Here is a 23814-nt window from a genome sequence, read left to right on the forward strand (position 1 = left end):
GATAGCGAGGTTAGTGCGCCTTTGACTGCTACGAAGGGACTGGCGTGCGATCTCTCACAATATTCCCATCGCATCGTCCAAGGAGATCTGGTGCCACATACACGACTTATCAGACTGCTAATGAGTGACATGCTGCATCGTCGAGGCGTACCCTCCCGCAGCACTCCTTGTCGAACATAAGAAAACACGTGAGGAAGAATATTTCGGACGGCTCGAGGCCCGAGCGATCGTTGCGCGACCTCACGTAGCTGTTGACGAACTCTTCGAAGCAGATAGCACCGTCCAGGTTGTCGTTCACCTGCCAAATCACCTCTTCCAGACGACCCTTTTCCTGTCCTGAGAGTTGGTATCCGAGCTGTTCGTAGACCGTCAACAGACCCTTCGTGTCGATCGGGTACTTGAAGCTGACGAGTTCATGTCCGAGATTCTCTTCATCCTGTAGCGTGGCGAGGTACTTGAGCTTCTCTTTCATGTAATGCTCTCGTTTCGTGTCCTGTTCCAATTGCGCGTATCGTCCTCGTGGAGCTTGTCGCTGTCAGCATCATATACGTCGTACATGTATCATAAATGGAGCACTAGTATTGACTTACTGGCCTCACTAAGTGACGCCTCTATACAACGCCCTGTACCCTGTACCTCTGGACACTTGACCCCCTGCTCCCTTTCCGACAGTTTCTGAGTAAATCACCACAACTCGATCATGGTCAGCGAGGTCTTGTCACTGTGTGCCACGCCGATCAACCACCTCGAGCTTGTGCTCCAGTCGTCGAAGAGGAGTGTCGAACGCTAGCAGCCGAAACACCCGCCGTAACTGGACTTGCTCTTCCACGCTCGTGTCAGCCCCGCTCCCTGTAGCGTGCATCGCACCAGTCTATTATTATATAGCTAGCGGAGTGAATGGAGTGTGTAAATTGGTCTTCCATATCCTTTTCGCGGTTCATTTTTGCGCTTCTCACTTGTACGCTTTCATAATAACTCAAAACGGTAAGCGAAGCGTTGGTCGTTTTTAGTTACGAGCAGCTCTCTTTACTGCCGGTGGCAAAATTCTGCGTCCAGTGGTGTTTGTAGGTTGTGCCCGACTTGTAGGCGTACCCGCAACCGAACATGGTATACTTGGTGCCCAGGATATTGGCACGATGTCCGCTGGACGCCATCCACGCTGTCATCACCGCATCCACCGTCGTCTGTCCGGCCGCGACGTTCTCGGCACAGGCACTCCACTTGTAGCCTGCAGTCGTGATCCGCTGCGACATCGTCGATCCGTCCGAACCAGTGTGACTCATGTAGTTGTTGGCGGCCATGTCGTTCGAGTGGCGTTGGGCTGCAGTCTGCAGCTTCTTGTTCATGCACAACTTGGATAACCCCTTAGCTGTTCGCTGCTTGTTGACAGCCTTAAGCAGCAGCGTCTGGAAACCAGTCGACGAGTACGTCTGTAGCTCTCGAGTAACTGTGGAGTTAGTGATCTCTGTAGCAACAGCAGAGCCGACAGTCGTCGTTGGAAGTGCAGATGCCAACGTCGAGTAGTCGAGCAACGTGAAGGCCAAGAACACCAGAAGGACGATGGAGTCACGGGGAACAGTTGGCATGGTGCTACTTGCAGAGTCACACGGGAGTACTCGGGTATTGGTGGTGAGATTCAGAATGAGCTGATAAAGTGGTCACGGGATTGAGGCAGGTTGCCTTAAACGTATACTTCGAAGTGCATGACTGCGAGCTTTTAGAGGTGGCGGTGCCCATAGCATCCGTAGAAATCTCATCGTGTTCCGTTCATCAATCGCGCTAGCTGCGTCAGATGGGGGGTACAATGTCAGTTATGCTGACACACGGTTCGCTAACGACGAAAGATCGCGGATGACCTGAGCTTCAGCCTACAGTACTGCAGACTCTGCAGGGCAGGCAGAAAGGTAGAGACTGTATGAGGCATTTCGACTGACGACCAAGCTTCTCCAGTTCCCAGAATCATTTTGCGTGACGACATCGAAGCTGAAGCTGTTTTCGATTAAAGAGAGTTATGTACATTGTCTCGGCAAAATACCACTATAGTACAATGTCTATCGGCTTTGCTGCTTCACCCGCAAGCTTCGGTACTGCCTGATGCAAAGACTTGCGTCCAGTAGTACTTGTATCTGCTGTTGGAGGTGCCAGCGTATTCGCAGCCCAACATTGTATTTCTGGCACTCAAGATGTTGGCTCTGTGCCCGGCGGAGTTCATCCAAGAAGTCATGACCCTGCCCACCGTTAGTTGGCCGGCCGCAATGTTCTCGGCGACACTAGTCCAGCGATATCCTGCATCCTGGACTCGAGTCGACAAAGTAGACCCGTCCGAGCCTGTGTGACTGACGAAGTCACGCAGGGCCATGTCTTTCGAGTGGGCCTGGGCAGCCACTTGTAGCTTATTGTTCATGCAGAGCCTCGGTAGTCCGACGGCCACTCGTTCCTTGTTCACAGCATCCAGCATTGTCGTGCGCCAGTCGGTGACGGTTTGCAGGTGGCGCGCGGTGGTATTGCTGGTTGAGTTAACATCGGCCGATGCAGTTGAAGCGCACAGGGTCGTGACGATAGCGACTGTCGGAACGTGCTACTCTGTGAGCACAGTGCGGCACACGGTCTACATATGACGCGTCATCAAGTGGTAAGACCGCAGGTGCAACGGTAACTTGAGTCATCTTGGCAATTTCAAGGTCTACTTCAAGGTAGGACACGACAGCGTGCTGGACTGGACACGATACCCAAGGACTGCAGGCAGACTAGGTGTAAGCAGGCTTTGCGTAAGTTCTAATCTCACTCACTTTCTAATTCTCCTTCTTCGCCTCACCCGTCTCCTTCCAACCAACTCGACAGGTTATGAGTGCCAACACCACGACCGCGTTCACGACCAAGCTTCGCAAGTTCGACGGAACGGGCTACCGAGTCTGGGCGCGGCAACTCCAACTTTACCTGGAGGTGAAGGACGTATGGAGCGCGGTGCTGAAGCCCGCACCGACGTTGCTCCAGCTCGAGAACGAAGAGTCCGGCCAAGCCGATCGGCCGTTACGGCAGCAAGAGCGACCGCTGCACCAACTGGAGATGCAGCAGAAGCTGGCCATGACCATCATTCTGGCAGCGCTGACGGATGATCAAGCTGCGTTGGTGGCTGATCTTCAGCACCCGAAGGCCATGCTGGGGGCGCTGCAGAAGACGCATCGTCACGTGTGTGACACAACCGTTGGGGCTCTCAAGCGAGAGTACATGTCGCTTTATGTCGACGTTGGTGGCGACATGCTGGAGCACGTCCGCCAGACGCGCCTGATGCTTGCTGAGCTGGAGTGCTACAAGGTAGTTCTGACGGACGCGGAAAAGAAGAGCAACTTCCTGCTGAGCCTTGGACCTGACTGGAATGGCTACATTGGATCGCTGGAATCGTGTGTTTCGATGGAGGAATTGCTGATCAAGGCGGCTGCCGAAGCCAGGCGCCGCACGACGCAGACGCAACGCGGAAAGCGTGGTGGAACGCAGGCTGTGCGAGGTGGTAATGCATTTGCTGCTGCTACGCACGGAAAGCCAGGCGCGAAGAAGGGCAAGTGCTTCAACTGCGGGAAGTACGGTCACTTCAAGAACGAGTGCAAGGCCAAGCAAATTGGTGGTGCCTTCGGCCACGCTGCTACGTCTGGACAAGACGACGACGAAGGTGAGGAAAGCGGTTTTTCCTTCCAAGTCAGCTCTAGTGCAGAGTCGGTGGGAGCTGACTGGATCATTGACTCAGGAGCTTCGAGTCACATGACGGGATCGCGTGGTCTGCTCAATGGCCTGAACAAGATGGACAATGACATCGTGGTTACGACTGCGAGTGGCATGAAGCTGAGCGCTACGCATCGCGGAACGGCTCACCTACCTCTCGTCTCTAACGGCACCTGCACACTGGACAACGTGCTGTACGTCCCAGGCCTCAAGCGCAATCTTGTGAGCTTGAGCAAGGTCGGAGCAGCTGGCCTTACGGCAACCTTCAATCGTGAGCATTGTGTCATCACCAGCGGTCACGATAAGCTACTTGCTACACGTCGCACCAGTGGGCTGTATGTTGTATCGGCCCTCAGCACAGGCAATTGTGCTGAGGTGGAATACGCGTCTGGAGACCAATTGGACGACTTAGCTACCTGGCACGCCAGATTGGGCCACTTGAATGCTCGGGATTTAAAGGCGTTGCTGAAAGCCGGTGATGTGACAACCCGAAGCTCGCAGCTGCTCCCTTGTGGGTCCTGTGCAGCTGGGAAACTGGCCAGTGTGTCATTTCCGGAAAAGAAGCCGCGAAAGCTCAAGCGCGGGCAGATGGTGATCGCTATCGATTATGTGGGGCCAATGGAAACCACGTCACGGGACGGTTACACAGGCATGGTGAGCATGATGATCGAGCCATACCATCTCGCCTCAGTTTTCCCTGTCAAGGACAAGAGCTCGGTCACCCAGCTGAGCGCGCTACGCGAGTGCATCGCCAACCTCAAGGTGGTGATCCCGAGTGCAAGAGTGGCGGTGTTGAAAAGCGACAATGCGGCAGAATACGTGGGAGGAGAAATCGCTGACTTCTGCAATGAAAACATGATTGCACAGGAGTTCAGCACGCCATACACACCACAACAGAACGGCAAGGTTGAGCGCAGTAACCGAGTCGTCGTTGAAATGGCGCGAGCGATGATGCAGGCTGCCGGTTTGGGGAAACGCTTCTGGAGTGACGCGGTGCTGACGGCTGCATACATTCGGAACCGCTGCCCAACAAAGGTACTTGGTGGCAAGACTCCGCTCGAAGCGGTGACTGGCGGCGCCCCAGTGCTGAGCAGGCTTCGAGTATTTGGCTGTGATGCTGAAGTCCTACTGCCGAAGTCACAGCGTCACAAGCTCGACGCAAAGACCATCAAGGCGATTTTCATCGGGTACGAGAAGAGCGGCGCCTACCGGTTTTGGGTACCCAGTGGTCACGGAGGCAGTGGGAGAGCTATTGTCTCCATGACTGCAGTATTCTTTGAGTCAAGCGTACCGAGAAACACGACGGTGACGCTAAATGGAGAACTACCAGCGCAGGTGTATGACGAGCCAGTGGATGGGGTCGCACCTTCTCGCTATCTCGAAGCGATCCAAGAAGACATCGAGATGGAGGACTCTGATGGCAGTCAACTGGTTAGTGGCGCGGATGGCAGTCAACCTTTGAGTGACTTGCCGGAGCGCCATCTCATTGATCCTCGCGCGGAAAAACAGCCAACTCGTCGCAGTACGCGCATCAAGAAGAAATCCGTGCGTAGGCTGGACTACGAGCAGTCGCACAACGCGGAGGAGACAGCATTGGTCAGCGAGCTAAGCGACCCGCTTACGTTGCAGGAAGCCATGGCTCGGCCCGACGCAGAACAGTGGCGTCAAGCAATCAACAGTGAGCTGGACAGCCTGCGTCGCAATGGCACTTACGAGGAAGTGTTCGCTCCAGCGAATGTGCGTCCAGTGCAGACCAAATGGGTATTCCGACGCAAGACACTGCCTGATGGATCACTTGACAAGTACAAGGCCAGGCTGGTTGCAAAGGGATTTACGCAGCAGTATGGCGTGGACTACATGGAAACCTTCAGCCCAGTTGTACGTCACGACTCGATCCGAGCCATTCTTGCTCTGGCTGTTCAACTGGACTGGGATCATCTTCCGCTCGATGTGCAAACGGCGTTCCTGAACAGCAATCTTGCTGAAACCATCTTCGTCACTCCACCCACCGAGGGCAACGACAAAGCGGTATGGAAGCTTCGCAAAGCCCTGTATGGGCTTAAACAGGCATCACGCGCTTGGTATGAGACCGTGACCAAGTTCCTGTGCGAGACTGGATTCGTGCAATGCCAGTCGGACTCCTGTGTCTTGGTGAAGCGGACTACTGACAGCATTGTGGTTGTGCTACTTTATGTAGACGACATGCTAATTTTCAGCAACTTGGCATCGGAGCTTGCTGCATTTCAAGCCAGCATCACCAGTCGGTTCGCGATTAACAAGTGCGATGCTTCAAGCAGCTTCGTGAGCATGGAGCTAGGCTGGAACAAGGACGGTGATGTGCTGACGATCGCACAGCAGAAGTACGCCGCCACCGTTGTGAAGCGGCTCGCCAGCCATGGTGACAGGTCGCAACCCCGGACACCAATGGACAGCAACTTCCAACGCCAAGTAGCCGACGACACCGAAGTCATTGATGAGTCGATCCGTCCTGAAGTCGGTTCACTGCTGTACGCATCAACGGTTAGTCGACCTGATCTCGCAACAGCAGTTCGCCTGATCGCACAGGAGACCGAGCAGCCGACCCGCACTGTACAAGATGCAGTTAGGCGTGTACTTGGCTACATCGCGCGGACGGCCGACATGGGGATTGTTTACCGTCGATCTTCTCAGCGTAAGCTGCAGCTGGAAGTGTATTGTGATGCTGCATTTGCTTGCGAGCGCGAGCGCAAGTCGGCGACGGGATTCGTTATATTCCTCAACGGGTGCTGCATTGCATGGGGGTCGAAGAAGCAGCCGATTGTTACGCTGTCGACCACTGAATCAGAGTATGTTGCTCTAGCGCACGGAGCCAAAGAGTGTATCGGACTCAAGCAGCTGCTGTTCGAGTTGGGATTTGACGTGGGCAAGGTGATAGTCCACGAGGACAACCAGGCAGCTCAGCATGTGGCTGAAGGCAAGGGCGTCTCGCAACGATCGCGTCACATTGACCTCCGCTATCACTGGATTCGCGAGCAAGTGCAGCGCGAAACAATCAAGATCGTGTACTGTTCGACCGCGGTCATGGTTGCGGATATGTTCACCAAGCCGCTGCCACAAGCAAAGTTCAGCTTGTTCGTCACGCGACTTGGCATGTGCCGAGTAAGAGTGTCGGAACGTGCTACTCTGTGAGCACAGTGCGGCACACGGTCTACATATCACGCGTCATCAAGTGGTAAGACCGCAGGTGCAACGGTAATTTGAGTCATCTTGGCAATTTCAAGGTCTACTTCAAGGTAGGACACGACAGCGTGCTGGACTGGACACGATACCCAAGGACTGCAGGCAGACTAGGTGTAAGCAGGCTTTGCGTAAGTTCTAATCTCACTCACTTTCTAATTCTCCTTCTTCGCCTCACCCGTCTCCTTCCAACCAACTCGACAGCGACAAACAACAAAGTGGATCGTAATAACTGCAGGAGCGGCATCTTAAGGGGTGGGGGGAGAGAGAGAATGGAGCAAGGAGGGAGTCGAGCTCGGACTGGCGAAAAAGCAGAGTGAGGTCTCAATGTCCTTGGAGAAAAAGCGACCGGATCCGCTGCAACCTCTTCGGAGTGCAACCTCTTGAAGATGCAACCAGTTATTCTGTGAAACCTTGCCTGTCGCTTTCAGTTTTCTGAATATCGTCTAGTCAGGTAGGTGGTGGTGGCTGCTGCCTGTCGCCTTCGCCTAAAAGACTGTACAGGGATATTGTAGATAACGGTCAAGTGGGTGGAGCAGGTTGATTCCTCGGAAATAAAGGCCGTGAAGAAGCAAAAGGTTACGTACAGTTAGGAATTGGAGACGATGAAAAGCAATATAGAGCTCACATGTCAAGAAACTCCGTCCAAAACCCATGCTAATGAGGTTTTCAAGCTCAGTAACTCCTTTTCAAATTTATGGAGTTTTTCCTTACTCGAAACCATTATAACACCGAAGTCGAGCACGAGAAACTGTTTTTAAAGTATTCATCTTAATAATCATCAAAAACACCGAGCAAAAACTAATAGCAGTGAAATACTACTACAGTAGAATTACAATTTTTTTTATTTTTAGAAATATAATACGAAGTACTTCGTAATATTTAACATTGCTGTTGGGACAGGCAAGCAATAAATGGATGGCCCAAAGTGCAGACGATAGAGACGACTATTGATTCATGGACACCGAGAAAAGGCGAGCTGTTACAGCATGTTCAGCCAAGACAAGAGGGTTCAAGCGAAAGCAACAAGAATCGCTATTGGGCCAACTTGCTGAAATTATTATGGGACCAGCTGAAGATATTACGACCCTGTGATATTGATAAATTAAATAAAGCATCCGAAGCTTGCGCTAGCTTATTACCAGCTGCGGATGCCAACCCCGCTTCAATAATGAGCGGCTTCTCGCATTGGGCTTCCTAGCAATATCCACGCAACACTTATGTACTGTACATTAATTATTTTGTATTAAGGGGGGGGGGGCACACCGCCAATGTAAAAAAATTGGTTAGGCTGTCCAGCCAGCTAAAGCTGCCCTCCCAGTACAACTGAGGGGATACGGGGATAACGTTGGTATAACGTTTACTTCAAATATCAGAGAGGATTACATCGATGCAGACAAAGCCGTTCGATACATATGAAATATTTTGAGCTTCTTCACGGCCTTTATTTCCGAGGAATCAACCTGCTCCACCCAATTGACCGTTATCTACAATATCCCTGTACAGTCTTTTAGGCGAAGGCGACAGGCAGCAGCCACCACCACCTACCTGACTAGACGATATTCAGAAAACTGAAAGCGACAGGCAAGGTTTCACAGAATAACTGGTTGCATCTTCAAGAGGTTGCACTCCGAAGAGGTTGCAGCGGATCCGGTCGCTTTTTCTCCAAGGACATTGAGACCTCACTCTGCTTTTTCGCCAGTCCGAGCTCGACCCCCTCCTTGCTCCATTCTCTCTCTCCCCCCACCCCTTAAGATGCCGCTCCTGCAGTTATTACGATCCACTTTGTTGTTTGTCGCTATCGTCACGACCCTGTGCGCTTCAACTGCATCGGCCGATGTTAACTCAACCAGCAATACCACCGCGCGCCACCTGCAAACCGTCACCGACTGGCGCACGACAATGCTGGATGCTGTGAACAAGGAACGAGTGGCCGTCGGACTACCGAGGCTCTGCATGAACAATAAGCTACAAGTGGCTGCCCAGGCCCACTCGAAAGACATGGCCCTGCGTGACTTCGTCAGTCACACAGGCTCGGACGGGTCTACTTTGTCGACTCGAGTCCAGGATGCAGGATATCGCTGGACTAGTGTCGCCGAGAACATTGCGGCCGGCCAACTAACGGTGGGCAGGGTCATGACTTCTTGGATGAACTCCGCCGGGCACAGAGCCAACATCTTGAGTGCCAGAAATACAATGTTGGGCTGCGAATACGCTGGCACCTCCAACAGCAGATACAAGTACTACTGGACGCAAGTCTTTGCATCAGGCAGTACCGAAGCTTGCGGGTGAAGCAGCAAAGCCGATAGACATTGTACTATAGTGGTATTTTGCCGAGACAATGTACATAACTCTCTTTAATCGAAAACAGCTTCAGCTTCGATGTCGTCACGCAAAATGATTCTGGGAACTGGAGAAGCTTGGTCGTCAGTCGAAATGCCTCATACAGTCTCTACCTTTCTGCCTGCCCTGCAGAGTCTGCAGTACTGTAGGCTGAAGCTCAGGTCATCCGCGATCTTTCGTCGTTAGCGAACCGTGTGTCAGCATAACTGACATTGTACCCCCCATCTGACGCAGCTAGCGCGATTGATGAACGGAACACGATGAGATTTCTACGGATGCTATGGGCACCGCCACCTCTAAAAGCTCGCAGTCATGCACTTCGAAGTATACGTTTAAGGCAACCTGCCTCAATCCCGTGACCACTTTATCAGCTCATTCTGAATTTCACCACCAATACCCGAGTACTCCCGTGTGACTCTGCAAGTAGCACCATGCCAACTGTTCCCCGTGACTCCATCGTCCTTCTGGTGTTCTTGGCCTTCACGTTGCTCGACTACTCGACGTTGGCATCTGCACTTCCAACGACGACTGTCGGCTCTGCTGTTGCTACAGAGATCACTAACTCCACAGTTACTCGAGAGCTACAGACGTACTCGTCGACTGGTTTCCAGACGCTGCTGCTTAAGGCTGTCAACAAGCAGCGAACAGCTAAGGGGTTATCCAAGTTGTGCATGAACAAGAAGCTGCAGACTGCAGCCCAACGCCACTCGAACGACATGGCCGCCAGCAACTACATGAGTCACACTGGTTCGGACGGATCGACGATGTCGCAGCGGATCACGACTGCAGGCTTCAAGTGGAGTGCCTGTGCCGAGAACGTCGCGGCCGGACAGACGACGGTGGATGCGGTGATGACAGCGTGGATGGCGTCCAGCGGACATCGTGCCAATATCCTGGGCACCAAGTATACCATGTTCGGTGTTGGAGCGTCAACGTCGTTGACATCGACGAACAGATCTAGTGTCATCAGGGAGAATCTGGTACGTACTACTCGTTGGCCCACTGTGTCAAGTGGACACAGGATGAACACGGGCGACAGAGTGGCTCCAGCACTAGCGACATCAATGGGAGCGACGTGGGTATTTCGACGTGAGCGATGAGAAGGCTTGGGCAGGCGGCTCGGTCAAAGGGGACTCCGTCTGCATGTAGTGTCAGTTAGTTTTGCATTTTAAAGACCCACCAGCTCAATCACTTTCCAAAACACCACGACGAGTACAAGCGCCTTTCCGCCTCTCCGCAACCCTCCTTCCTCCAAGTGTCAACTTTCGACAGGTTATGACGTCCGCAACTACGGCCACGGCGTTCGCGACGAAGCTGAAGCAGTTCAACGGTACTGGGTTCCCAGCGTGGGGCGCCCAGGTGAAGCTGGTCCTCGAGATCAAGGGACTCTGGGCTGACGTCGAGAAGGATGCGCCACCGGCTGACAGGCTTGCAGCGGAGGCTGAAGCGCTGAAGGTGTACGATGCGGCTGTCGCCGCTGGAACGTCCGGGACGGTGGCTCCGAGAACACCACTACATGAACAAGTCATGCGGCTGAAGATGGCGTCATCGATCATCCTGTCGGCGCTGACGGAGAAACTGGCGGCGGAGGTGTATCTGTTTGATCACCCGCTGGCCATGCTGCGCCACCTGCGGCTGACCTACAACGTGAAGTGTAGTGCCAGCGTCGGTGCTGCGAAACGAGAGTACATGAGTCTGTACCTCGCTGATGGTGACTCCATGACGGAGCACATCAAGACCACCAAGAGGGTGATTGGGGACCTCCAAGAGCAGCGTGTGTACTTGGCGGACGAAGAGAAGCGCCAGAACTTCATGCAGAGTCTGGGACCTGCGTGGAACGGTTTTGTCGGCGTTCTCGAGATGTGCCAGACATTCGAGGCGATGGTGACGCGGTGCCAAGCTGAGGCAATTCGTCGAGACCAGCAGAAGAATCGTCGCTCGACGAATGGCAGTGGTAAGTCGAATGCATCGAATGGAGCCTTCTCTGCTGAACAAGTGGCTGGCAAGAAGGGGAAGAATAAACGTGACATGACCAAGGTCAAGTGTTACAGCTGTCAAGATATGGGGCACTTCGCGCGAGACTGCTCGAAGGAGCGAGTGTCACCGAAGGGCAAGGGGCGGCGAGGCCGCTAGTGTGGCGTTCTCGGTCCACGATGTGACCGACGAGTGCAAGCGAGAGTGGATCGTGGACAGCGGGGCCACGAGCCACATGACAGGACATGCTGACAACTTGGTGGGGGCGCGTGAGCTGGCAGAGCCTCGTGTGCTCACAGTTGCGTCCGGTGACAGCTTGGTGGCAACCGCCATGGGGCAAGCACCACTGTACAAGAACGGGAAAGAGGTATGCGTCCTCCAAGATGTTCTATTTGTGAAAAGACTAGCCCGCAACCTCGTGTCTGTTGGGGCGGCATCGCGTCGCGGGATGACGGTGGAGTTTAAGGGAGTTGGTTGCGCTATTCGCGCGTCGAATGGAGTGACCATACAAGCATCGAGAGCACACAACCAAATGTACGTGCTGGATGCTGCCAGCAAGCCCGTCGAAGATGTCGCAATGATGACGAGCGAAGCGCCTCATGTGGAGACGTGGCATCGCCGCTTTGGACACTTAAATGTGCAAAGTGTTCAACAGCTACTGGGAGAGCTGGGGGTACCATGGAAAGGTGCTGTGAAGCAAGCGTGCCCAACGTGCGTGAGTGGCAAGCTGTCACAGAAGCCATTTGCCGCAAAGGACAAGCGCGTCCTCAAGAAAAACCAGATCCTGCTCGCAATCGACTACGTGGGGCCAATGCAGGTGACGTCTCGTGAAGGTTTTACTGGTATGGCGAACGTTGTTGTGGAGCCATTTCATCTAGATATGGTGTATCCACTTCGTGTGAAGAGCTCTCAAGCTCAACTGGATGCTATCGAGGACTGCATCGCGAAGATGAAGGCGTATGCTCCGACGTATCGTGTGGCGTTCGTCAAGTCAGACAACGCTGCAGAGTACACAGGTGGTGTGTTTGCTGCCTATTGTGAGAAGAACGACATTGTACAGGAGTTCTCGACTCCGTACAGTCCACAGCAGAATGGGAAGGTCGAGCGTGGCAATCGCGTAATTGTCGAGATGGCTCGGTCCATGATGCTTGGAGCCAACTTGCCAACTGTGTACTGGGCTGACGCAGTCGTGTGCGCTGGGTATGTGCGGAATCGCTGTCCAACGAAGGTGCTTGATGGGAAGACCCCGATGGAGGCCTTGTTTGGGAAAGCTCCTGACATCAGCAACTTGAGAGTCTTTGGATGTAAGGCGCAAGCACTGGTTCCGAAGGAGCACCGTAAGAAGCTGGACTCCAAGACACGCAACGGCATCTTCATCGGGTATGCTACAGGTGGTGCGTACTTGGTGTACATTCCGCACCATGGGACTGGTGAAGCAATCACGGCGCGCACCGTTGTATTCTACGAAGACCAGTTCCTTCCTGTCGACGATGGAGACGAGATCACGATAAGCTCGCAGCTCGATCTCTTGCAGTTGGATGCGGTTAACAGCACGCTTTTATCACGTCTCGAGACAGTAGAAGAAGAAAAGCAAGATGTGTCCATGGCCACACCCGGTGAGGAGGACGTGGCAATGGTGCCGACACCGAGCGCAGTAAGCAGCAATTTGGAAACACCGGATCAACCAACGAGTGGGAGTTCTCAACCAGTGGGAGCCGTTCGTATGCAAGCCCGGCTTCGAGGTGATCCACGTCTAGAGAAGGCAAAGAATCCTGTTCGCAAGTCCAGCAGGATCCCGAGGCCAAGTCAGCGCAAGCTGGACTACGACGAGTCGCACTTGTCCATGGAGGAGGTCTGCGCGATGGTTGAAGAGCGTGTTTTTCCTGCAGCAGTTGATGGTAGGAGTGTTCGAGACGGCTACATCTACAGCAACCTAACACCTAGTGACATTACGAATTGGGCTCTGGGTGTTGAGCCGCTCAACATTGAAGAAGTCGACGCGTCTGATGATCGAAGCGAGTGGGAGCGTGCAATGGACGACGAGATCCAGAGTCTTCTGGACAATGGGACGTTCGAAGAAGTACCATTGCCTCCAGGTCGCACTGCTGTGAAGTCAAAATGGGTGTTCAAAAAGAAAACTCTTGCGGATGGCAGCTTGGACAAGTACAAAGCACGTGTCGTCGCTAAGGGGTACAGCCAGCGGTTCGGAGTGGACTACACTGAGACGTTCAGCCCGGTCGTGCGCCACAGCACTCTTCGTCTTGTGCTGGTCATTGTGGTGACGAGACGCATGAAGCGCATGCAGTTGGATGTGAAGGCCGCGTTCCTCAACTCAGCCTTGGACGAAGAGATCTACCTGGAACCAGCTGAAGGCTACAAGAATGCTGATGAACACGTATGGCGTCTGCGCAAGGCACTCTACGGGCTAAAGCAAGCGTCAAGATCCTGGTACGAGAACCTGCGTCTCTTTCTGGAGAGTCAAGGCTTCTATCAAGGAGAAGCCGACTACTGCCTGTTCTCAAAGGGCAGCGCGGATGACGACAATCTGATGATAATACTCGTTTACGTTGACGACATGTTGGTGTTCGCAACGCACGATGAGGACCTGGCCTCGTTCAAGGCTGCTATGGAAACGACATACGACGTGAACGACTTCGAGGATGCCAGCTACTTCCTTGGATTGGAGCTGCAGTGGTCACCAAGTGGTGACGAAGTGACTATCGGGCAGCAGAAGTATGCGAAGTCGATCCTCGAGCGGTTCAACATGGATAAAACGATGCCAGCACGCACTCCGATGGAGGAACGTTTTCGTGATCAACTCTTCAAGGCGCAGGAGGTGATCAACTTTCGTCCCCGTCCTGCCATCGGAGCGCTGCTTTATCTGACGGTAAACACGAGACCGGATATGGCTACTGCGGTGCGGATTCTTGCTCAAGAGATCGAGACTCCGACCGACTGCCTCAAGCACGGTGTGGAGCACGTCTTTCGGTACCTGCGCAACACTCAAGATTTTGGGCTGGTATACAAGAGCAGTGCTGTAAAAGGACTCGTTGTATACTGCGACGCTGCATTCGCAGTGGAGCGCAATGCTAAGTCGGCGACGGGGTACGCTATCTTCTACGACGGCTGCCTGATCGAGTGGGGATCGAAGAAGCAGTCGATGGTGACGCTGTCCTCCACCGAGGCTGAGTACATTGCGATGGGGAGCGGTGTCCAGGAGTGTATTGGGATCAACTTGGTCTTAAAGGATTTGGGACTGGAAGTTGACCAGATCACTGTGTTCGAAGACAACCAAGGGGCCCAACACCTGGCGGAGAGCAAGGCCGTGACGCAACGCTCGCGCCACATCGACACGAAGTATCACTGGCTTCGTGAGAAGGTGAAGGAGGACCACATTCGTATCGAGTACTGCCCCACTGCGGAGATGATCGCCGACCACTTCACCAAGGCTCTGGGAGCAACCAAGTTCCAGTACTTTCGTGACCGTCTCGCCGTTCGTCGAGTGGGAGTGTTGGAGCGTCAACGTCGTTGACATCGACGAACAGATCTAGTGTCATCAGGGAGAATCTGGTACGTACTACTCGTTGGCCCACTGTGTCAAGTGGACACAGGATGAACACGGGCGACAGAGTGGCTCCAGCACTAGCGACATCAATGGGAGCGACGTGGGTATTTCGACGTGAGCGATGAGAAGGCTTGGGCAGGCGGCTCGGTCAAAGGGGACTCCGTCTGCATGTAGTGTCAGTTAGTTTTGCATTTTAAAGACCCACCAGCTCAATCACTTTCCAAAACACCACGACGAGTACAAGCGCCTTTCCGCCTCTCCGCAACCCTCCTTCCTCCAAGTGTCAACTTTCGACATTCGGTTGCGGGTACGCCTACAAGCCGGGCACAACCTACAAACACCACTGGACGCAGAATTTTGCCACCGGCAGTAAAGAGAGCTGCTCTTAACTAAAAACAACCAACGCTTCGCTTCTTGCGTCGTACCGTATTGAGTTATTATGAAAGCGTACAAGTGAGAAGCGCAAAAATGAACCGCGAAAAGGATATGGAAGACCAATTTACACGCTCAATTAACTCCGCTAGCTATATAATAATAGACTGGTACGATGCACGCTACAGGGAGCGGGGCTGACACGAGCGTGGAAGAGCAAGTCCAATTACGGCGAGTGTTTCGGCTGCTAGCGTTCGACACTCCTCTTCGACGACTGGAGCACAAGCTCGAGGTGGTTGATCGACGTGGCACACAGTGACAAGACCTCGCTGACCATGATCGAGTTGTGGTGATTTACTCAGAAACTGTCGGAAAGGGAGCAGGGGGTCAAGTATCCAGAGGTACAGGGTACAGGGCGTTGTATAGAGGCCTCACTTAGTGAGACCAGTAGGTCACTACTGGTATTCCTTTATGATACATGTACGACGTATATGATGCTGACAGCGACAAGCTCCACGAGGACGATACGCGCAATTGGAACAGGACTCGAAACGAGAGCATTACATGAAAGAGAAGCTCAAGTACCTCGCCACGCTACAGGATGAAGAGAATCTCGGACATGAACTCGTCAGCTCCAAGTACCCGATCGACACGAAGGGTCTGTTGACGGTCTACGAACAGCTCGGATACCAACTCTCAGGACAGGAAAAGGGTCGTCTGGAAGAGGTGATTTGGCAGGTGAACGACAACCTGGACGGTGCTATCTGCTTCGAAGAGTTCGTCAACAGCTACGTGAGGTCGCGCAACGATCGCTCGGGCCTCGAGCCGTCCGAAATATTCTTCCTCACGTGTTTCCTCATGTTCGACAAGGAGTGCTGCGGGAGGGTACGCCTCGACGATGCAGCATGTCACTCATTAGCAGTCTGATAAGTCGTGTATGTGGCACCAGATCTCCTTAGACGATGCGATGGGAATATTGTGAGAGATCGCATGCCAGTCCCTGCGTAGCAGTCAAAGGCGCACTAACCTCGCTATCAATCGTAGGTACCTCAAGTACGACGAGGCTATGGAACGCGAGATGGAGATCCACTTCGGCAAGCTGCTGGATGAAGGCGCCCATTTCGTAACCTTTGTGGAGGTACGTCCCTTTCGTTCCCCTCTTCTCAAGGCCCTTTTTAATATTTCTGTCCACAACACAGTTCCACGAAGCTACCATTAAGCGTCTGGGTGAGCTCATCGACCAGCAAGCTCCTTTCGCCAGGCCGAACAAGTTCTGCAAAAAGCTTTGGCGATAGAACTCACTGCAATATACAGTATCCGCAAAGGTACTTTAGAAAAATGCGCAACAGCTGTCGTTTGCATCTGATGCAGTGTACTGTGTCACGACGGCCTGAGTTACGAGTCCATAATATGTAGAAGATAAATTTATGCGTGTCAAGGCCATTTCAGATTTATCGGTCAAGTGGCAAGGGTATCAATGCGCTGGAGCTGTGTAGGACTGTTGCTAGTCGCTAATCTGGCAGGGAATGCCGTGGAGGCCGAGCTGTCACCTCTATCGCCGAACATCTTTGACGAGTGGCGTGCAGGCTACCGTGCGAGGGCCGTCCTGCGAGAGGAGCCATTGGAAGACCAGATCGCTCGCTATACACGACAAGGCCGCTTCCCCAAGGGTGGACGCTCGCTGCAGGAGAAAATCGACGAGGTCAACGGATTTCTGGATCGGGAGCTGATGATCGAGGAGCAACGAGGTGTTGGCGTCAGTGGAGCCATCGTGTACCAAGACAAGGTGCTGTTTAGCAAGGGATACGGTCTGAGCAAGGTAAGATATTTCAAGGTCTGTTTGATTTTGCTGATTCGATTCAAGTTGGTCATGCAAATTAATTGTGCTTTCTAGGCGGATGACCCCAGTAGCAAGGTGACCAGCTCAACATTGTTTCAGATCGGATCTGTCTCGAAGACCTTCATCAGCTTGGGTATCGCTATCCTGGTAAGTCGCTACTTGATGAATGCCTGAAAAGTATATAGAGCTGTCTTATGACGGCAACCACTGCAGGTTGAAGAGGGGAAGATGTCGTGGGATGACCCGGTGAAGAAACTTTTCGCGTCATTCCGCCTTTATGACAAGTATGCTGAGGAATACGCTACCGAGGGGATTTATGTGCCATGAATTCTGGCCTAAACGATCTTCCAAGCATCGGCCGCTTCTTTGGACTCTATCCAACGGACGAGGATTTAATGCCCGGGCTTGCTTTCATTGAGCCAGCACATACACTTCGTGGTGGCCATGACTACGCAAACGCGAACTTTGCCGTTCTCGGACAGGTTATCAAGAGCGTGACTGGGAAGTCGTGGGATGTTTTCCTGAAGGAAAGAATTTGGGAGCCGTTAGGAATGACTCGCACGTTTCCATCAGCTTTCGACGCTCAAGGTGACAACGACACTAGTTATGGTCACTTTCTATGTGGTGGAGACCTCTTTGGGCCTTACGATCTCGTCAATGACCCAGAAGCTCAGCTCGCTGGTCACGGTAAAGGCCAGAAAATTGCAGCGGGGTCCACACTATCGAGTTCGGACGATCTGGCCACGTTGCTTCGACTAATTCTGAACAAAGGAACGGTGGACGGAGTTACAATTTTGAAGGATCCTGCTTCGGTGGCGAAGATGATCACTGGCAAATACGCCGTTAACCCCTCAGTTACCAGAAGATCCGTGTTGGAACCGCCTATTTTACGTCGTAAGTTACGACTTTATTTTAGTATATTTATTTGTATGGATGTGTCTTTTCCACACTGGATTCCCGCTATAAACTGTCAGAGGATATTCTGAGCTACGTCGTATGAGTTACGACATTCTGACAACAGAGAAAAAGCTACATTTACATAAACTAAGTGCTGTCCAAACGCATTCAAACGATTGCCGATTGCTGAGCTGGCTGATCCTCTTCATTGTCGGCCTCGCCGTCTTGTTGACAGAGCAGCTCACGCCGAGTTACCAGCCTTGGCTGATCGTCGCAAGACGACTCGCTTGCCGAGCGATGCTGGGATGGAAGCCCCACTGTCAAAGTCTTCGTGCCAAATCTGATAGCATGTTTTGCGCACGCCTCTGTAGCTATGGCGCGACTTGGGGCAGAGGAAGCACTTTGCGTCTGCGTGTGAGCAATCCTCACAATAATAGGTCGTTTGAAAGGATTTTTTTCGATCGCCTCGTAGAAGAGCGCATACTTTGCAAGAGCGTTGCCGGCGCTTTTGGGTGCCTGAAACGGTGACCCAGTCGTCGAACTGGATGTGTTTGTGACCGTCTAGTCGGCGGCGCTTGCGAGAGCGAGCCATAGGAGAAGGTGTAGGAGCAGTAGCTTCAATGAAGTCGTCGGCTTTGAGTTGCATCAATTGCTTATGAAGTAGAAGATACCATTCATCACGATCTGTTGGTACCAGCCTCTTGATCCGGCATGTTTCCTTGTGTGTGAGATACGCATTGACGAGTGCCATGTCCATGAAACCCATGAACAGTGACTTGTAATACTTCCTGAAACGGAAAGCCGTTTGGATTGAATAGGACTGCAGGCGAAGTTGATCATGTACATCAACTCCGCCCATCCAGCGTTGGTAATCAGTAACTAACTTTGGGCATTTGACGCAAGACGGCCCGACCATCTTGACGTTGCGACGAATAGAGTACTCTGCCATGACCGGACCCGTGGCCAGGTAGTGGACCGGCTTTCGGTCCCACCAGTGGCAAGCTATCATGGTCGGTATAGCAGTGGAGCGAGAGAACGCAAAAGTACCACGCTCAATCGCTCGAGGACGTGTTTTACGCTTCTCAATAACTTGCTTGTCGAACCCCAGTCTGTTGATCATGATCGTTCCCACCACGTAGATACCCATCGATAGAAGCTGAATAGCCAGTGGGATAGACGAGTAAAATCGATCGATCACTGCCAATCGAAACCCTTGTGATCGATCTTTCAGAACGGCTTTCATGTTTCGAATAACTGCAGCAGCCCCCGTCTTGTCGTCGACTGCTTGCTGATCACCATCCTCGGTCTCACGCTTTCCGACGTACACCTCGAATCTATAGTAGTAAGTTACGACGTAATAAAATATCGTATTACAATTCAAGCCGTAAGTTACGACATAATTATTAAACGAAACAAACTTACCGGTGGCAGTATGCACTCACAGAATCGCAAGCCATAAACAACTTGGTTCCGTATCGATGGGGCTTGTCGGGCATAAACATCCGCGTGGTGTTGCGCTTGGACGTGGCTGGTAGTACGCCTTCGTCTGCGCCTTTCTCCTCCACACTGGCGCAACCATCATCGTTGTCGTCCGAATTGCTCGACTCGGCGCCCGATAGGAGCCGCTGGAACGGCCCCACGACCATCTCTCGATCGGACTGCTCTAACTGATCCTCCGCTTCCGACTGGGGGTCACTGTCCGTGCCAAACATCGCCGATAAGGAGTTGGCCGACAGCGCGATGGATGTGTCTATCTGTGACGCCGTCACTGTAACGTCCACCGGCACGACCTCATCACTGCCCACCTCCCTCTCACTGTCGCCACTCTCTTCAGCAATAAGCCCAGTCTCGATTGCATAAGCCACCACAGCATCCTCCCCTAGACAAGTGATATAAATTAGACAAATGAAGCACATAACCATATACGAACTTCGCACCAGTGAGCGACTTCCCGTCCGGCGACGTGTACGTCCACTCCTTCGCAAGTCCACCGGAAGGTCTCTTCGACGTCCATCTCACTGCGCGTAGCTGCCGCCAGAGATGCTTGAAGTCGATGGCACGCACGTCCATCGTGCTGGCAACCGCTGATTGCTTCGTCCGCGTACTTGATCGAACTCTCGCCATGGTGGCAAGTTCTTGAATGAGACACCAGTGGCTCGAGTCGGCGCCCTCGGCCACTCATCATTCTGTTCGGTGCAGCACATCTACCCTTCCCCCACCCTTTCTTTTACATTTGCCGAATCGACCTCTTTCAGCATATATAATTTGCCTCCAAGATTTGACTTGGTTAAAGTATCGTGTCCTCTTTTTTCGAGCCATTTTCTGTTTGAAGGCTCGAATTACGTCGTAAGTTACGACTTTCGCCCTACTCAAAGTCGTAACTTACGACGTTGGTAACAGAGGGGTTAACAAAGAGTTTATGGAACAATTCCTGATCGAAGGACACCAATTTTACCCGGACGGGAACACGCTCGCTTCAGGATATGGTTTCGATTATGTTGGAGTTGGGCAATGGGGTCACGCGTATGTCGACAAAAGTGGCGATACTGCAGTGCACGTGACTCGAACTGGCATTGCTCCCGATGCGCAACTCGGTGTGATGTTTATGAGCAACACTCAGACGCCGGAAGGGCATCTCTCGTATCCGCTTGATCACATCCGTTCGTATGTCATGGGAATATTCTTGGATGTACCGAAGGACATTTTGGACTTTGCGTATCGTGAGTGCGCAACAACGATAAACTGGTACCAGTCATGAAAGGTGTACCAGCTTGTGGACTGCGCTTCTGGAAGAACCCTCCGTATCGCTCTCTCAGTTCTATGGCGAGGTCAAAAATGCTGGGAAAGTATACAGCTCAGAATTCTACTGTTTTTTTTGGTTCGCTTGAATTACGTCAAGAAGGAGACGATCTCATCATGGAGTATGGACTCCTATCTGCTCCGTTGAAATATTACATGGACGAAGGCAACGAGCGCATGTTTGTGTGGGACTACAAAGCTTCGCCGCAATTAATCAAGATGACGAAGAAGAAAGACAGGTTTGAGCTCAAATGTGTCATCGTGTTTCGCCAAGAGTAACTTCGCGACCTAGCAGAATCGTGGGAAATGTGCTCCTACTCGTAAAATTTGTGTAATGCTAAGGGTTTTTTTAAATCGACCACAAGGATACATGAACATTGTGAGCCTTCCAAAACAGAGAAAAATCGACACAGTCGAGCTATCAAAAACACGGCGTATTTTAAATTTACAACACCTTACGTGTGAGTTTCTCAATCAGGTAATCTTATTTCTGCTCAAGCAAGTCGAGGCGAGCGGAAACTTGCTTGATATCCGTTTTTTCCGTGTTCGTATCAACATAGCAGCCGCACTTCGCATCTGGTGACTTTGGTGCGCTGCTAGCTATCGATGTTTTGCGTAGACTTGGTCTTGCAGCCCAATCGGTTTCCTCCGAGCTAGGACAACAGTCTCGATTGATATGTCGGTTCATGAGGTGTTGTATGGTGGCCTCCTTGAATGTTGCATCAGGGAATAATGTCTTGATGAGACTCGGTGTGAGTGTCGTCTGTGGTGACCAATCCAACGGCATTGCACCGAGTCGACCCGTCAGGGCTTCTTGCAGCACACGAGCCCGAATCCTTCCCCAAAAGACCACGGAATACCGTCGACTCGGTTTGCAACACAAGAAGAAGGCCAATACGTGACGTACCGGAGCTAACCAGTGTCGAATCACATGATCGAGCGTAGAATATATATTTGGTCTCTGACGAGTTTGGTCACGCCATAATTTTGCACTTTGGTCACGAGACCAAACCGGTTGGTCTCGTTAACGCGCGTGTTCAAATATGCCCTTGGTCACGTACGACAGCAACAAGAAAACCCAAACGCGACCAAAGGCTTTTTGCTCATTTACACAGCTGTAGTGTTAAAGACATAGCCCGCAACGAGCCTCGCGAAACCACGACTATCATCGCGAAACCAACGAGTTGTTACATTTTGGTACATCTATACTTGAAGAGCTTTAAGAATAATCCAGCAAGGGCCTCGCGAAACCAACGAGCTGTTATTAATGAAGGGGCACCATAAATCTACACACTTCAAGTGTTTAAGTCATAATCCCTGAAGAGCCTCGCTGAACCAACGAGCAGTTTTTTACGGGGTGCGCATGCTTTCAACTCGGTGTGAGTCTCATTTTCAGAATTGCATCCTATAACCGACACTACACATGAGACGCTCGTCACCATCACCTCGGCATCAAAAGCGATGTCAAAGTCCCCGATACTCACCAACCTCTCGTCCCAATACGCGCTCGACAAGCTCTCAATATCCTCATGAAGAGCTTGTTGTAAGCTTGGACGACCCTCTAGCCTCAACCCATTTGGCAGCGTCCGTACAGCTAATGCCACCATCACCGCTCCTGTCCATTGCTCCTACTTCTCGTACAGAGAGGCTACCCCCACAGCCCGCGCAACTGGGTCAATCGAACGTGGCCACACCGCATCAAACTACAGAGATCATAACAAGCTCCAATGATCGGCCTCCACGTCATGCTCGAGGTGGAGATCTGCATGTGCGCTCAGATCAGCGGCCCCGAGAAGGAAAATCAAAAAATTACCATCAAAGCTTCGAATACACACGCGCAAAAGTATCAGCAGTCAAAATAACGTATAGATGTAGCTTCTATAGGAAGCCCAAACTATGTCCTGGTCTCCTGTTTTACTATGCTGACACAATGACGTACGACTTTGACAACATGGTACCCCATACATGTCGGAGCAGAAAGGTATCTGGGGCTGCGAGTGACGAATCTGTCTGTATCGACATGGAAGAAGAGATGAAAACATTTGTCGATAATTTAGCCGAACAAGATGTTCCAGCTAACAAGATATGGACTCTGGCTTACGAAAAGTTTTACGAAAACTCGATTGGAGTTGTCCGTGGTCTCTCACGAAAACAAGTGATCGCACGTGTGGGAAAGTCAAAATCGGGAACAAATATTTTTACCTTGTTGGAGAGTCCCGAAAGAGTAAAAGTATTCGGTACCAACATGGGTTTCCTTCAATTTCACTACGTTTGGCACGATGACATTAGAGCAAAGCAAAATAAGTCTGGCATTGAGCGATTGATCGGTTGGGCGCATCCCGAACTTCGAAATCTCCTTCGAATTGACGGTGCCCATTTATTTGTCGATGGCACGTTCCGGTGCACACCCAAAGGATATCACCAGTTTGTGACCCTCATGATGTATGATCAGTATACGGAGCTATACGTACCTGTATTTTTTACGCTGGCAACAAATAAAACGGAAAAGCTGTACAATAAAATGTTCAAGTGCATCGAGTTTTCGTTGGGGAAAAAAACAAATCCAGCGAACGTGGTTTGTGACTTTGAAGCAGCCTTGATTTTTGCAATACGTGATAATTTTCCGTCAACACGCATTGTTGGCTGCTTGTTCCATTTCAAGCAGGCGTGTAGCAGGAAACTAAAGGAGTACAGTATGCCGAAAGATGAATCTGCAATTGCGATGTCTTTTGGAGTATTTGACATGCTCACCGTAGTTGACCCAGACAAGATTTCGGTACAGGGGGTTGCGTGGGTTAAACGCGAGATTAAAAAGCGTTGCGATCGGAAAAGTATTACGTATTCTCGGGAAAAGTGGAATAAGTTTTGGGCATACTTTGCCAAAACATGGTTAGAAACCTACCCTCCCGATCTTTGGAATATATATGGCGTTCAACGTCAAATCGTGAATCGGACTAACAATCCTCTAGAGAGGTTTCACCGGGAGCTGGATGCGAGGATAAAGACTCATCCGTCACTTAATAATTTCGTCCGCGTCATTGAACAATTTGCAAGGGAGTATGTTGTACTGCGCAAAAGTATTATATCTGGT

The 23814-nt window shown here is 51.8% G+C and overlaps 2 protein-coding genes across 2 annotated transcripts; both read left to right on the forward strand.

Moving 5' to 3' along the window:
- Positions 1 to 8835: 8835 nt before the first annotated feature.
- PITG_03171 (SCP-like extracellular protein) lies at positions 8836 to 9225 on the forward strand (the record flags this gene model as incomplete). The annotated part of the gene is made up of 1 exon (XM_002906212.1): positions 8836 to 9225. The coding sequence occupies one exon, from the start codon at positions 8836 to 8838 to the stop codon at positions 9223 to 9225; it is 390 nt and encodes a 129-aa protein (XP_002906258.1).
- A 6137-nt stretch (positions 9226 to 15362) lies between these two features.
- On the forward strand, positions 15363 to 16482 carry PITG_03172 (uncharacterized protein; the record flags this gene model as incomplete). Its single annotated transcript, XM_002906213.1, has 5 exons — positions 15363 to 15479; positions 15692 to 16072; positions 16137 to 16165; positions 16232 to 16325; positions 16387 to 16482. 5 exons carry the CDS (start codon positions 15363 to 15365, stop codon positions 16480 to 16482), a joined length of 717 nt encoding a protein of 238 aa, XP_002906259.1.
- Between the last annotated feature and the right edge of the window lie 7332 nt (positions 16483 to 23814).

The sequence above is a fragment of the Phytophthora infestans genome, genomic scaffold (genome assembly GCF_000142945.1).
Source record: "Phytophthora infestans T30-4 supercont1.4 genomic scaffold, whole genome shotgun sequence".
Lineage (NCBI taxonomy): Eukaryota > Oomycota > Peronosporomycetes > Peronosporales > Peronosporaceae > Phytophthora > Phytophthora infestans.